The sequence below is a fragment of the Musa acuminata genome, chromosome BXJ3-2 (genome assembly GCF_036884655.1).
Source record: "Musa acuminata AAA Group cultivar baxijiao chromosome BXJ3-2, Cavendish_Baxijiao_AAA, whole genome shotgun sequence".
Taxonomy (NCBI): domain Eukaryota; kingdom Viridiplantae; phylum Streptophyta; class Magnoliopsida; order Zingiberales; family Musaceae; genus Musa; species Musa acuminata.
Window position 1 is genome coordinate 23,764,593 of NC_088350.1, and position 15,297 is coordinate 23,779,889.

Here is a 15,297-nt window from a genome sequence, read left to right on the forward strand (position 1 = left end):
GCATGAATTTTATAAAATACATAAATAAGTTCAATAAACATAGTAATACTATATTAGGTTTGATTATCAATGCAAATCATAACGGTTATATATTATCAATGTCGTATTTATTCAATGAATCATAATAATATTAGTTTTTCTTAACCACCCTCATCACATCACATCGCTTGCAAAAAATCATGGGGCATAGAAGAATAAATTCAGAGATCAAACATAATACATCACAAATTAATTCAAGAATAATATTAATTAGAGATTGAAATAATGATTCAAAATATGAATAAATTAAATCACATAAATATATTTAAAATTCTTTTATGATCTAAGTTATTTTGATATCAAAATATGTAGTTTTGATGTCAATTATAAGCATAAAAACTGTAATAATACTTCTATTATATAAAAAAAACTTTAATGCTAAAAATTAAAATCAAATAATCCAATATCAAAGTTTAGATGTGCATATCTTTCGATATCATTCTAAAAATCTTTATCTAATTTACAAATGCATCGTGATATAAAAACTATAACGATATCAATATATAAGGAAACTAAATTTATCTTCTCCTCTTTGCTTAGTTTTTACAAGGTTTTGTTTATTTATACGCTAGAACAAAAACCTAAGATAAGTAATTAAAAAAGTTTCTCCCGTCAAAATAAACTCTAATGAATTCTATTATAATTGAACTTCTTTTTTGTTAATCGATAATCATAATAAAAATTTAATCAAATATATTATATATTTTTATCTAATTAAACAGAATCATATAATCTAATATTACCTATAATAATTTACACAAGAAAAACTTTATACTGCATTTGATGAAATTAACTCATCTCTAAAAGTTATTTTGATATTATCTCGCCTCTAATGTTTCGGACACCCAAACAAAAGAAAGGAGGAAGATTGGATCTTATTTCTTCCCCTTTGTCGCTTTGAAAAATGGCCTATGTCTCAAAAGTCTGACTCCAATGGCCCTAAATGTTCTATTGACTATGAAGAACCAGTTAATTCTATTGGCTGGATGAGCATAACTTTTTACCAAGTGTTCAGTGACTTTTATAAACTCTACTGATTAGGTATATATGCTGATCATAGTATAAAATATTACAGGCATAGTATAAAATACTCCTTATCTTGTTCTAAGTTTCTACGCAGAAGCAACGTAACCACCGTTCTAACCCAATGAATGGAGAAAGTTTTACACAAGGTAAATGGTGGTTTTTTGATGCATCTCCAACAGCAACCAGAGAGGAAAAATATAGAAATTGAAGATCAAAATCTCGCCTAATTGCTTGCTAAATTTGTTGACATTTTTGTTGAGCCGCGCGGTCTTCCTCCTACTCGACAACATGATCATCGGATTCCAATCCTTCTGGGGGTGAATCGATCAAGTTGCAACCTCTATTCCTCACTGATGCTACTTGTACGCAAGAAGGACAAAACTTGACGGATGTACATCGACTATCGAGTTTTAAATGACATCACCATTAAGGACAATTACCTCAAAACACTTAACGAGACAGTATGGGAAACAACTCAGAACTAGAATTTGCTCTTTTATACCTTCCTAAGTTGATGCTTCTTCAAGAGAGTGTCCCTTTTTTTGAAACAGATTGAATCCTATCATACAGACTGCTTATCTTGCTTGAAGTTACATCTTGACCTCACGTCTGAAGCATGTAATGATCACAATTACCAACAGAACACAGTGATTGTATCTGTGAAATATTTCAGAACTATAATTTGCTTTTGTCGTGATTGATTGAATATATATGCTTCATCTACGTGGCCTCCCTATTCCTAAGACAGATTGATGCTTATTTATCCATACTGCTCATCTTGTTTAAGTTGCTGCTTGAAATCATCACACCACCAACAGAAAAACAGTGGTTCTATCTGTGAAATGAATCATGATGGAATTCGTTCTTCTCTACATTTCCATATACTCATTGTTCAAAGTTATGCTGCTCCTACACGCTGTTCCTAATCCTAGTGTTGAAACAGATCGAAGCCTCTCCATCCAGACTGCTTATGATGTTTGAAGTTGCTGCAAGACCTCACATCTGAAGCATTCAGCAATTACAGCCACCCATTTGATGTCAGAAGACCAAATTCATGGGCTGAGCTGAGACTTCACTGACATATGCGAACAACTGCATCCGGTCTCTTATGCACTAGTCAGTGGAACAAGGACATGGTCCCTGTGCAAGTGGACTGATGAAGCTTTAGGAATGCGAGGCCAAGTTCCCGGTGCCATGTTGCTGCTCAATGGGATGCAAGTTGGCCGAGGAATGGCCATGGAATCTCACTCAGACAGTTTCTGTGGCTGAAGATGGGAGTCACCAACTCCACACCCTATCACACGGTGAAGGAATCGATTCTTCTCGTCTGACCAAATCAAACAGCAGCTCTGCTGTGGCACCTCTCTCTGGGAGACGACTGTGAGTGCTATTCCGTCAATTGATTGGAACCGTGGAGCCGCGTCGTGCGAAGCTGCTTCGCGGAGAAACCGTAAGTGGCACCGAACAAGTGGCGGTCGCGGAGCGGGACAACGCTGGGTCGCACGGAGGGTGAAGTTTCGGCTACGCGGAGTCTGCATCCGATTACGACACCACTTTACGTACCAAATTTTGGCTTACTTCGGAACCTACCTTTCACGTTATCAGGTGGCAGGGCAGGCGGATCCCATGCGGGCCCCAAACCACCGCGCAATCACAAGCCAAGTATGTGAGCCGAGTAGTTAAGCCTGGTGAATTTTCTCTTCAAATTTCGCACTGTTATCTTCTAATGGTGGTGTTCTTCCTTAGTATAATACAAGTTGTTGGATATTTCAACGCGGTTGATACTTCAATCATGGTATTTTGGTCATTGTCAAGACAAAAGTAGAAGTGGTCTTCGCACACAAAGATTGGAACAAGAGGCTTGCTCTTATCAGATTAATACAAAGAATTAGTGGACTATAAAGAAGAACAAAAAGCCAACCATATAATAAACAGGAAGAAGAAGAGCAAATGAACAGGTTTGACGGAAACAAGGTATGTGGACATCGATGGCTCGACCACCACCAACAAGTGACCAGCCAACCTCCACCACTTCTCTCTCTCTCTCTCTCTCTCTCGCCCTATATATATATATATATATATATATATATATATATATACGGACGACCCTTCTTGGCTCAAACTCCAAGAAGCATCTCTTGGTCGGACATCTGAATAGACGCTGCTCTCCCCTGCAGCAATATCTTGGCTTTCCTTGCCGCGACCAGTAGATCCCGGAGATGAAGCAGCGGCAGGCCTGCGAACTCTGCGGCGGCGAGGCGGCGATCTTCTGCCAGCCGGACGCCGCCTTCCTCTGCTGGGCCTGCGACGCATCCGTGCACGGCGCCAACTTCCTCGTGGCCCGCCATGTCCGCTGGGTGGCCTGTGGCTCATGCCACTCCCTCGACTCTTGCCGCCGGGTCTCCGGCCCCGCCCCGCGGTTGGTCCGGTCCCTCTGCCCCTCCTGCGACCCCGATCACTCCCCTCCCTCGCCCTCCCACCAGGCTGCCTCTTCTTACACTAGCTCGTGCCTCTCCACCTCAGAGCCCACCTCCGAGTCGACGGCGGGGCCACCGGCAGAGAAGCCCGCCGCTGCCCGACGGGCGACAGTGAAACGGCGGCGAGGAGTGGTGGACGAGAGGGTGGAGTGGTTCCTGCTAGGCTGGGGCCGGAGGATGGGGCTGCGAAGCCGCAGGCCGTGCGTCAAAGCGGCTGCACGCGTGGCTGCCGCGTGCGAGGAGTTGACCGCGGCCCTGCCACTACGGGTGTCCCTCGCGGCCGCACTATGGCTCGCCATCAAGCTCCCCGAGGACGAGGCGTCGTCAGCGAGGGGCCGAGGTGCAGCGCTCCGGCGGCTGGAGGTTTGCTCTGGCGTGCCCGCGAGGCTCATCCTCGCCGCCGAGTCGCGGATCGCCGGGCGCGTCCGAGTCGCGAAGGAGGGCTGGGCCGAGTGCCCATAGCCGAAGGATTATAGCCACGAGTTCATTCTTACTCTTATGCACACCCCCAGCTTCCTTTTTATTTGAAGGGAACATATGGTTACAAGAGATGTAATTGCTTGATATTGATGTTTGCAGTTAAGCTCTAATCATTCAGAAATTTTTGTCGTCCAGCTGAGTTAAAATTATCCGTACTAACTAATGTATGTGCATTGGTTATATACATATCTGAGAAGAGATTAAAAAGAGGATTAAGATAATAAACTCACATTAATAGAAACTAATAAGATAATAAACTAATTGTACTCATCAAAGCGTATCCGTTGTAGTCTAGTTGGTTAGGATACTCGGCTCTCACCCGAGAGACCCGGGTTCGAGTCCCGGCAACGGAAACACTTTTCTATTTTTTTTATAATTCTGATTGTTTCTCTGTTCATTGCAGCCCCAAATTAGTACTTACTGATTTTTTTTTATTTCATTATATTATGCAAAAACTTTGGGCAGTCAAGATTTTGAAAATAATTTCATTCCAATAAAAATAAATTTCAAAAAGAAAAAGATTCTATGAAAGCTTTATATATATATATATATGTATGTATGTATATGGAATGAGGAACTTCTTTTTGTTCATGAGTCATATGCCATCAATTCAAGCCAACTTAGCAGCAGAATGAAATGGTGAGGTAGAGTATCATCAAAGATTGGAGCCATAGAACTCCAAATGGTGAGGCAGAACGAGACCAATCATCTGTGTAATACAGATCATAGCAAGCATAGCAATATTCCATGATTCATTCATAAAAAATGCAGCTGCAATCCAAAATCTTCAATGTTTCTCTTATATATATGTTGATACTCATGAATTCCATTCTTCCTACATGCCCTCTCTTCGTATTTTTGCATTGCAGTACATGGTGAGGTAGAGTATCATCAAAGATTGGAGCCATAGAACTCCAAATGGTGAGGCAGAATGAGACCAATCATGTGTGTAATACAGATCATAGCAAGCATAGCAGTATTCCATGATTCATTCATAAAAAATGCGGCTGCAATCCAAAATCTTCAATGTTTCTCTTATATATATGTTGATACTCATGAATTCCATTCTTCCTACATGCCCTCTCTTCGTATTTTTGCATTGCAGTACATGGTGAGGTAGAGTATCATCAAAGATTGGAGCCATAGAACTCCAAATGGTGAGGCAGAATGAGACCAATCATGTGTGTAATACAGATCATAGCAAGCATAGCAGTATTCCATGATTCATTCATAAAAAATGCGGCTGCAATCCAAAATCTTCAATGTTTCTCTTATATATATGTTGATACTCATGAATTCCATTCTTCCTACATGCCCTCTCTTCGTATTTTTGCATTGCAGTACATGTTAACAGACTGACTTGGAACTTCTTGATTCCTCTATAAATTCTATACTTATGCCGGCAGTATTTGACCCCTTTACTTATTCACTTTCATGTCCTTCTGTTTCATCTGATAACCAAGTTTAGTTTTATTATTTGCATAGTCAAGCAGCTGCAACACCAGCTGAAATGACTAACGAAGAAGCATAGGGAGACGACGAGCATTCGTAGTTCTTCGGTGCTCCGGAGGCAAACTGCTCTCCGAGTTCATCATGTAGCATCTGCTGGCATCTGCATTCTTCACTGCAAAAGGCCTTCTCTCCTCTACAATTCAAAAACAAAACACCAAGAGAAAGATCTATTAGTACATTCTTTTAACCTACCAAATAATGCCTGCAAGCTGTATGCCAAAGAAAAGAACCTACCGAATATCATTAATAAATTTGGCTAATAAAATTTCCTCCCAATTAACTTGGAGGCATATTATGAGGCACATAATATCAACCACAGACTTCAGATTATGTACCAGAGAGGAGATCAACCAGATAGAAATAAGGCAGATTTAAACACATGTTTCAGAATTAAAGCCACGACAGCAGAATACAGAGTACAAACAAAATGCATAATCCATGAGAGAACTTCTCTTGAAAAAAATGGCATAACAGAAGTTCAAACTATTCGACCAAAATTCAGCATAATTTGTAATACCTGATGGTATGAATGACATGCAGCATAGCATGCTACATAGCCTTGAAGAATATTTAATATGCCACATCACTTCATGCTCCATACAAAAAGATTAAGATGCATAATCTATGATCTAGGTATTCAATTCTATTGTTTCTAATATAAGTATAATGATCCACATTTGTCCACAAAAAAAAAAAAACCCTCATTTGGCAGGTAGTCAAGTTTATACCAATCAACAATCCAGTTGCTACCCGCCTAGTATGAGAATATGATCATACGACATGTCTCAACACTAGTAACTTAAAACCGTTTCCTAAGCTTCATAACAGTTTGCCCCTCCATCACAAGTGGGGAGGACAAGCACCCTGCAGCAACTTCAGGCACAGTAACATTTTAAGGTTCTCTATTTTCAATCAACAATCAAAGCACATGTTGTTGATTAAAAGGACAAAAAGCAGAGATGCTCATACTTGTTGTTAGTTTATAATCTGAACTGAATGTTTAGAATAGTGAGTGACAGAGAGAGAATATCCCAACATGAATAATAATTTTAACTAACTCTGCAATTAGATTGTAACCTCCAAAGTTGATCGGCTTCGGGATTTTGTTCAACAAAGAAGAAAACTATCTAATGATGGGTATAGGAGAGGAGAGCACACATTTAGCAGCCTTATGGTTTAGTTTCCTTCATTTAAATGTCTTAAAATTTTTCTGAAAAGGAATCCTCTTCACAGATTCACGAACAATGCTGATCATCTCAACAAAATTTCTTCTCTTCAATTAAAAAAATGGAATTAAAAATTTCAACTACGGTACTCGTGTGTACTGAACTACGTACACGGTACAATATTATGAAGGCAACAACTTTCCTTTTTGACAACTATCAATTCAATAAAAATCAGAAACTATACAAGTTCAGCTAATGATGCTTGCTAACTTGGAATAATGGAATCTATGTCAAATCAAAATCCCTATCTTGTTTGGTTGTTCTCGTTGATTATTGGAAGAGAAGCATCCACAGACCAATTAACAACAGTAAGTGATTCTTTGGTTATAAATTTAGATGAACAAGCTTTGGTGAAAAGGAAAGAGAATTGATTGTGACCAATGATGTCAGGAAGATGCTATGCCTATGTTACCAAATCAGGATGAGTTCTAGAAAGATTACAGCAAGGGAATAATCCCATAGCATCAATTGCTAAAATATCCAAAATCTCTCAATTGCCCCATGATATGTAAGCACAATTAATTTGAAAATGTTTATAACATCGATAGCTTGTCCTTATGATCAAATCTGAATAACCCCATAATAAGGACGAATCAACTCCAATAAGACACAAACCAAAAGTAAAACAACTGATAAGAGTTTTTCTTTGTAACGCTATTGACCAAGACCAAAATTAAGTGTCCCAGGAACATGTCCTAATATGAAAAAGGTGAAACAATTGATCACAGGCTGGAAAAGTGCCATGACATACGGTTACTCGATTGATCAGAGTTCACATTCAGGCTACAGTAAGGAGAATTTTTGACACAAGTACTCACTCTACATTGCATTTGAGGACTAAATAGATAGAAGTTACCACACACATTTATACCTTCACCAAAATATAAAGACTTAGCGTGCCGAATGCATGATATAAATACATATATACATGGATGTATGTTTGGCTCACATGCATGCATGTCAAGCCCATGGATTTAATAATGTCAAGGGAGCATTACATGTTCTTAAATCACCAGCAGGAAGAAGAATGAAACAAAAAAAGGAAAAAAAACTGATATTATAACCAGAAATTGATTCAACATCAGCATGTGTATGATGACAGGCCCTGATGCCCCCACCATCACCTCAAAAATGGTTCTTATTCCACATAATCAACAAAAACTTCCAAAGATCGCAGCTTTGATATCCGACATTATTCAACAACCCCAAAATTTATGCATCAGAACAAATAGAAAGGATGAGGAAGAAAAGAGATCGACGATTACCTGTACATGTAAACGTCCATGCCATCGAGTTTCTTCTTGCAGAGGAAGCAGCACCTCAGGAATTCCGCTACCACAAAGGGCGGGTCCGCTAGCCCCGGCGGCGGCGGCGGAGGAGGCTCGAAAAGGAGGCCATCGTCGCCAAAGTAGACCCTTTTCTTCACCCTGTTCCCCCCCAGGTGCGAGATCACACAAGTGTAGCTCTCGGAGAGCTCCATGTCCTCCCCCACCTCCCCCTCCTTCGGTGCGCCAGTCCTCAGCCCGGGTTTCGTCACCACGGCGCCGATCGGGACCGGGTCCGACCGGGCCAGGCCCGCAGCCGGCTCCTCGGATGCGGCGCTCATGGCGGCCACGATGGCGAGGCCGACGGCGCCGTCGCCTGCGGCGAAGCTCCGGGGGGACCGAGCGGCAGTGGCCGGCCGGGAATTGGAGTGGCGATCGTGTGCGGCGTCGGCGGCGGAGGAGGAGGAGTCGCTGAAGCCCACGGAAAGAGCGAGCTTTAGAACGTAGTGCTTCTTCTGGTCGCCGGAATCGGCCATGGCCGCGTCTTAGTCTTCCTTTTATCCCAAGAAAAGGAAAAGAGAGATCTTTGAAGGAGTTGGCAATCTCTCTCTCTCTCTCTCTCTATATATATATATATATATGTAGACTAATGTACTTCCTCTTAACACAGAGGAGATGAAGGGAAGGGAGGAGGGGTGAAGTAAATAGTACGCTCGCTCCGTCTCGCTCTCTCCACACACACCCTCTCTCTAGAATGAGCGTTGGGGGATTGGAGAGAATAAATAGGAAGCACATCATGAGAAATGAAAAGAAAAATGGTGGCATTGTGGGGTCAATCCTTGTCATTTTAATCATGGGGGTGTGTGAATATTCTCTGGAATTATGGGGACTAAAAAAACAAATGGTGGGCCCAAAGCTCTCTCTCTCTCTGCTTTTGGGGTGCTATGCATGGGGCCCCGTATGGGTTTCTCCATGCATTTCAGTTTCATTTTGTCCTTTTTCACTTGACACAGCTTCTACCATCCTCTGTTTCTTTTTCTTTTAATGATTATTTCGGTATTAATGATATGAAGAGAGTTTAAAATAAAAACAAAATTACAAAAAATAGTAAAATAAATATTTAAATACTTTTATTTAATTGATCGATGTAACGATTAGTTGAGATATTACCATCTTACTATTATTATTATTATTTGCTTGATTAATGATATTTTTAAAAAACTTCTTTTAACAAGTAGATGTGCCACAGTTTTATTTTGAAATAAAAAAATGTTCAGCATATATTCTTTACTAAATTGGCTCACATAAACTGCATAAATGTAGATGACAAAGAACTCTTTAGTATGGTTAGGATGCAACAACATGAAAATTATACCCTTCATAAAATATATATATATATAATGTTTTGGCTAAAGAATCAGAAATTTTGAAATCCCAAGAAAAATTAATCAATCATGTCAGTATGTTGTGTCTGGTTTGCTTAGAACATTTATATTGATTGAGGATGCATTGCAGGTCATTAAAGGTGCCCAGAACATAAATAATGAAATATCCAAACATGACTTTTATTTATTGGCATGTGCTTATTTTTTATTGTTAGGTTTCCATGGCATGTTAAATAGATTCAAGCATTTGTTGGTAATTTCTTTATTTGCTATACCTTTCATAATTGCACATCTCCACAATAAATTCACATTTATTACATCTTCAAAATGACAATGAAAAGAAAATCTGTAGATTATGGTTCTTTCTTGTCTTTGTTCTTCCTGAACACTAAAACATGATTATTTTCATTAGTTTGAATATATAAAAGAATTGCAGAAATCTTAGCATTAATTCACAGAAAATAGAAAATTTTCAGCATTAGTTTGATACTTTCTTCATAGAGTATCAATTCATCTTTTCTTATTTCAACCAAACTGTGTTGGTTTTTGTTTACATCCTTTTCAGATCTTATCCATCTTTTATTTTATTTTGAAATGCAGGAAAAATATGAAAAAACATAGGTTGTCGGAGAAAATATCTTTTTTTTTTTTTTTAGGTTTTCTCGGATGATACTCGTTTTCGTCAATTCCGAACGGTCATCCTTATTTTAAAAATCTTAAAAATATCCTCCAAGAGCTATTGTATTTTTCTGTCCAAATCTAAAAGTTTTTCCACTAATTATTCATATTGTTTTTGTTTTAAAATACTATATGGTGTTTTAAAAATACTATATTATGTTTATATTTCAAAAATACTATGGTATCGATATTTAGCTTAAAAATACTAGACAGGTTTTTTGAACCTTACTTTAATTTTTTTTTTTGATAAAAACACTACCAGGTTAGTTCAAAAACATTATATAGTATTTTTTTAAAAAAACACTATATATTATTTTTGAAACAAATAACATTATATAGTGTAAGTATTTTTAAAATAAAAATACTATATAGTATTTTAAAACACTATATAGTGTTTTTAAATTACTATATAATATTTTATGAATAAAAATAATCCATAAAATAATAGTCAAGATCTCCCGTGATAACAACAGCCAAGATCTCCCTAACGACATGATGAGATATCGTAAATCTGTTAAGAAAAATCTTCTTTATTGAGGAAAATTCTTCCTTCTAAACATGTATAAATATAAAGTATTGTGTATTATTTCAATCAATACAATCTTCTTTTTTCTATTTTATTTTTATCATGGTATCAGAGCTCTCGTCGTGAAGACCACTTCTAAACATCTCGAAGTAGACCCATCTCCCCGCCGGAGTCTATCGAATCTCGGCTCCTCCTACTGTCTCGTGGACCGCGACTCCACCTTAATCACTCCCCCCTCCATTGCTGCTCCCGTCGTGATCACACCCGACATTACCATCAGATGCAGCATTTTTCCTTGGAGAAAGGCAATAGCAACAGTGGCATCTTCCTCCGTCGAGCTCTTATCATCATCACAACGTTTTCCATGGACGTCCTTCAGGATCATTACGTCGACCTCGTTTGAAGCTGAACAAGGGCCACCCCGTCATGCCCTCTTCTCCTCCCTGCACCGGCAGCATTCTTTACTACCATCCTTCCTTTGCCTATTCCTGTAGAAGCAGAGCCAACGCAGCCTCGCAACTGCTCCCCGGCCAACGACCTCTTCTCCTCGTTCCCGTATCTCGCTCGAGCGAGAAGTGCCGCTGGATATCTCTATAAATACAGCAATCCTATCCCCTACGCATTTTGGCGTGCTCAATTCTCTAATATATTATTTGGCTATGATTTTCTAGGTTATGTCGATGGCGTGCTTAACATCCCAACGCACCCAGTCCAGTACCAAACCAAATCCGGACCACAAATTATGGTTACGCTAGGATCGTCTCATCCTTCAAGCTATTCAAGCCTCGGTCACTGGATCCCTCGCCTTACTCATTTCTTCATGTGACACTATTGTCGAAGCTTAGTGCAAGTTGTAAACCACCCTAGCCAATCGTTCCTGCACTCGCATGCTTAGTCCTGTCCAGTCTCATGATGATAAAACAAGAGGGAAGTACTGTTGCTGATTATCTATATAATATAAGGATTATTATCAATAATTTGGCCTTGATAGGTCATTCCCTTAGTGATGAAGAAGTTACTGTCCATATCCTCAATGGCCTCAGAGACAAGTACAAGGAATTGGTAGCATCAATACGCGCACGTGATTCACTAGTGTCATTTGAAGAACTTTATGACAAGTTGACTGACTATGAGATATATCTCAAGCGTGAGGATAAGTTGCCAGGACCATCTATCACAACTCAAGTCAGTCACAAATTTAAGAAGAAGAGCAACCGATACAACAAATCTATCAACAAAGGTTTGGCCAGCATGTCTGCACTTGTGGGCTCCAAACAAATCTCCCCTCCTCAACATTTCAATTACAACCATCAAAGCGGCTACTTTAATTATCTTCAACCCTAGCGTCCTGACAAAGTTGGTCACTCTGCAAAAGTCTGTAGAACTCGACCTAGACTTCCTCCTCCGTCGCATTGGTCTTGTGCAAATCTTACAGTTACTTCGACTATTGGTCATCAAAATTAGATTATGGACTCTGGCACATCTCATCACATCACCTCTGATTTACAAAACTTGTCCATCCACAACGTCTATGGCAAAAACGAAGACATCATCATCGGTGATGGTAACGGACTCCCTATTACTCATACTGGTTTAACAATGCTTAATTCACATAGCACTTCGTTTACGCTAGATGATATTTTATGTGCACCCCACATCAAACGAAACCTTATTTTTGTTTCTCAATTCTGCAAATAGAATCATACCTCAATTGAATTCTTTCGCAACTCCTTTCTTGTCAAGGATTTGAGTACGGGGGCATCCTTAATCCGAGGCCAGAGTAAAGATAACATTTATGAGTAGCCAGTTCTACAAATCACCCAACCCACTGCCTACTCTTCGGTAGTAGCTCCAACTGATGTGTGGCATCGTCGTCTTGGTCATCCCTCAACTTTTGTTCAGCAAAAATTGCTTTCCCGTTATTATCTTCCTATGCTTACAACCAATAACATCATAACTCATTGTGATGCTTATTTAAGTAATAAAAGTCATAGACCTCCCTTTGGAAAATCCTTAGTATCTTGCTCTAAACCCCTTAAGGTTATTTACACTAATGTTTGGGGCCCCACTCCAATCACTTCCTTTGACAAATTCAGATTTTATGTTATTTTCATAGACTATTTCACTAAATACATATGGTTATACCCTCTTCACTATAAATCTGAAGTTTCAACGGTCTTTACTAACTTTTAAAGATTGGTCAAGAACTTTTTTTAGTCTAAAATTAAAACTGTTTACTCCGATGGTGGCGGTGAATATCAAGCCCTCACATCCAGCCTATCTGCTTGTGGTATATAATACCTCAAGTCACCTCCACACACTCCTCAACTCGTCGGCTCTGCTAAACGCAAACATCGACATACAGTTGAAACTGGTCTCACACTCCTACACCAAGCTTCTATGCCACCAACTTTTTAGATTGTAGCATTTCAAGCTGCCATCTACCTCATTAATTGTATGCTCACTCCTGTCCTTGAGTATGAGTCACCATTTGAAAAATTATTTCACAAATCCCCAAACCTTCAAAAACTCAAAATGTTTGGATGTTTATGTTGTCCATGGCTCCGTCCCTATGCCTCACATAAGTTAATATCAAAATCTAAATCTTACGTTTTTATTGGATACTCCCTTGACCATAATGCTTTTCGATGCTATGAACCCCAATCTTGAAAAGTCTTTACGTCCCATCATGTTATTTTTATAGAGACTACCTTTCCGTTTCACAATCTTGAGTCTCCTGCTGTGCGACCTACTCCATCACATATACATCATTGGAGTACGCCATCAATCTCGTCAACCGAGTCTCCTATAATATCATCCAGTCCTTCTCCTCAAGATCTACACTCTCTCATTCTCCCGATGGAATAGCTCCTTACCATTTCCATTGTGCCTCTCTCTTCTTTACAAGGTTCCCTTATGACCGAAGGCATTCCCTCGGAATCACAATCACTACCTTTATTCTCTTCTGGAACCAATGGCATTGAAGTCTCACAGCCTACCCTAATCTGTGCCCCTCCACTGCCCATACCTATAACACACTTTATTGTCCCTGGACATCCAATGACAACACACTCATAAAGTGGTGTCTTTAAATTACGACAAATCCTTGACCTACATATAATCACAACATCCTCGTTAAAGACCACTGAACCTATCACAATTACTCAAGCCTAAAAATCTCCATACTGGCGTAAAACCATGTGTGAAGAATATGATGCGCTCCACCATAATTCTACATGGACCCTTATACCCTTTCATCCCACACAAAACATCATCGGGTGTACGTGGGTCTTTCGAATTAAGCGGAACTCAAATGAATCCATAGCCAAATATAAAGTACGTCTAGTGGCCAAAGGGTTTCATCAACGACCTGATATTAACTTTGTTAGTGTAAACACCTTTTTTTAGTTAGTGTAAACACCCTTTTTTCTTAGCCGTGACCCGGGAGGTCGTCTCGGCTCGTTCGGGGGTCCGAATGGCGGGGATCTCCCTGGGGCGGTACTCGTCTCCACCGGGGTGGTCGGGTGCGGCCTCGGACTCGGGGCGATGCGGCGACTCTTCCCGGGCGGGGATCGCCGGCGCGTCCCGGACGGGAGACCTCGGCTTGATACCTGCACAATGGTCGGGTCCCCTCGACCCGACCCCTCCGACGATCAAGTTAGAGAGATGCGATGGCGGTTGTTTGGGGAATCCAGCCTGACCTCTTCCCTCTGGCTTGAGGACGTTTATAGGGGAACCCGGCATTCTCGGGTGCGCCATCCCGTCGGTCGGGGCCGTATCTCTGATCGCGTCCGACATCGCTGAGGACGTTACGTATGGGAACGGGGAATCGCAGGGTATGGGCGAGCTTCAACCGCTACCCACTTCTGTCTCGTCCTACTGTGCTGGGTCAACTGAAGGGGCTGCGGGCTCAGTGATGCTAACGTCCGGACGCAGACCGTTGCCCTCGTTGCTCTCCCTGGGGCGCCGCGCCTGTCCACGTGCGGGGGGCGTCGCCGGGAGTGGGGTTTACCATTTTTTGCCATATCATATCCCCCCCCCAAAGGAAGCCATGGCTCGGCATCGGACGGTGGGGATTCGAGGCATGGCTTTTGATCGGTAAGCGGCGTTTCTTTTCGTGGGTCGCGATTGGGACTCATGTCCGGGGCGAGCAGGCCACGCTGCGTAGGTGCTTTGGCCGGGGAGCACGTCTCGGGAAACATGCGGCCGAGGAGCACGTCTCGGGCGGGCTGGCCGCGCCGAGGAGGTGGTCTCGGGAAAACATGCGACCGAGGAGCACGTCTCGGACGGGCTGGCCGCGCCGAGGAGGTGGTCTCGGGCGGGCTGGCCGCGCCGAGGAGGTGGTCTCGGGAAATATTCGGCCGAGGAGCACGTCTCGGGCGGGCCGGCCGCGCCGAGGAGGTGGTCTCGGGAAGCGTGAGACAAGATCGTCGTTCTTTTTAGGCGTTGAGAAGTCGTAATGGCCGTTCTCCACGTCGTTTCCTGCAGCGGCTTTGGGTCCGCATTTATGATGGGGTGTTCGTTGGTCTTCCCTGATGCGAGCGGGTGTGCGGATGAGCTGTCGGCCGCTAGGGGGAGACGAAGGGACGTCTCTTTCGGCGGGTTTTTTTCTTACATGAATGGCGTATCCTGCCCGTTTTATGATTTCTGCTGCTGAGTCTTGGACCTCGTCGTTTCTTTCTG

General features: G+C 41.4%; 2 protein-coding genes and 1 non-coding gene across 3 annotated transcripts; 2 read left to right on the top strand and 1 right to left on the bottom strand.

Moving 5' to 3' along the window:
- The first annotated feature begins 3,175 nt into the window (after positions 1 to 3,175).
- On the top strand, positions 3,176 to 4,156 carry LOC135631783 (B-box zinc finger protein 32-like). Its single transcript, XM_065139664.1, has one exon. The coding sequence runs from the start codon at positions 3,285 to 3,287 to the stop codon at positions 4,002 to 4,004; it is 720 nt and encodes a 239-aa protein (XP_064995736.1). The 5' UTR covers positions 3,176 to 3,284; the 3' UTR covers positions 4,005 to 4,156.
- Positions 4,157 to 4,302: 146 nt separating this feature from the next.
- On the top strand, positions 4,303 to 4,375 carry TRNAE-CUC (transfer RNA glutamic acid (anticodon CUC)). Its single transcript has one exon. It is a non-coding gene; the product is annotated as a tRNA-Glu (tRNA).
- Positions 4,376 to 5,220: 845 nt separating this feature from the next.
- On the bottom strand, positions 5,221 to 8,770 carry LOC135631375 (FCS-Like Zinc finger 13-like). The gene is made up of 2 exons (XM_065138992.1): positions 8,026 to 8,770; positions 5,221 to 5,667 (listed from the first exon to the last, which is right to left on the bottom strand). Exons 1-2 carry the CDS (start codon positions 8,559 to 8,561, stop codon positions 5,508 to 5,510), a joined length of 696 nt encoding a protein of 231 aa, XP_064995064.1. The 5' UTR covers positions 8,562 to 8,770; the 3' UTR covers positions 5,221 to 5,507.
- Positions 8,771 to 15,297: the final 6,527 nt, after the last annotated feature.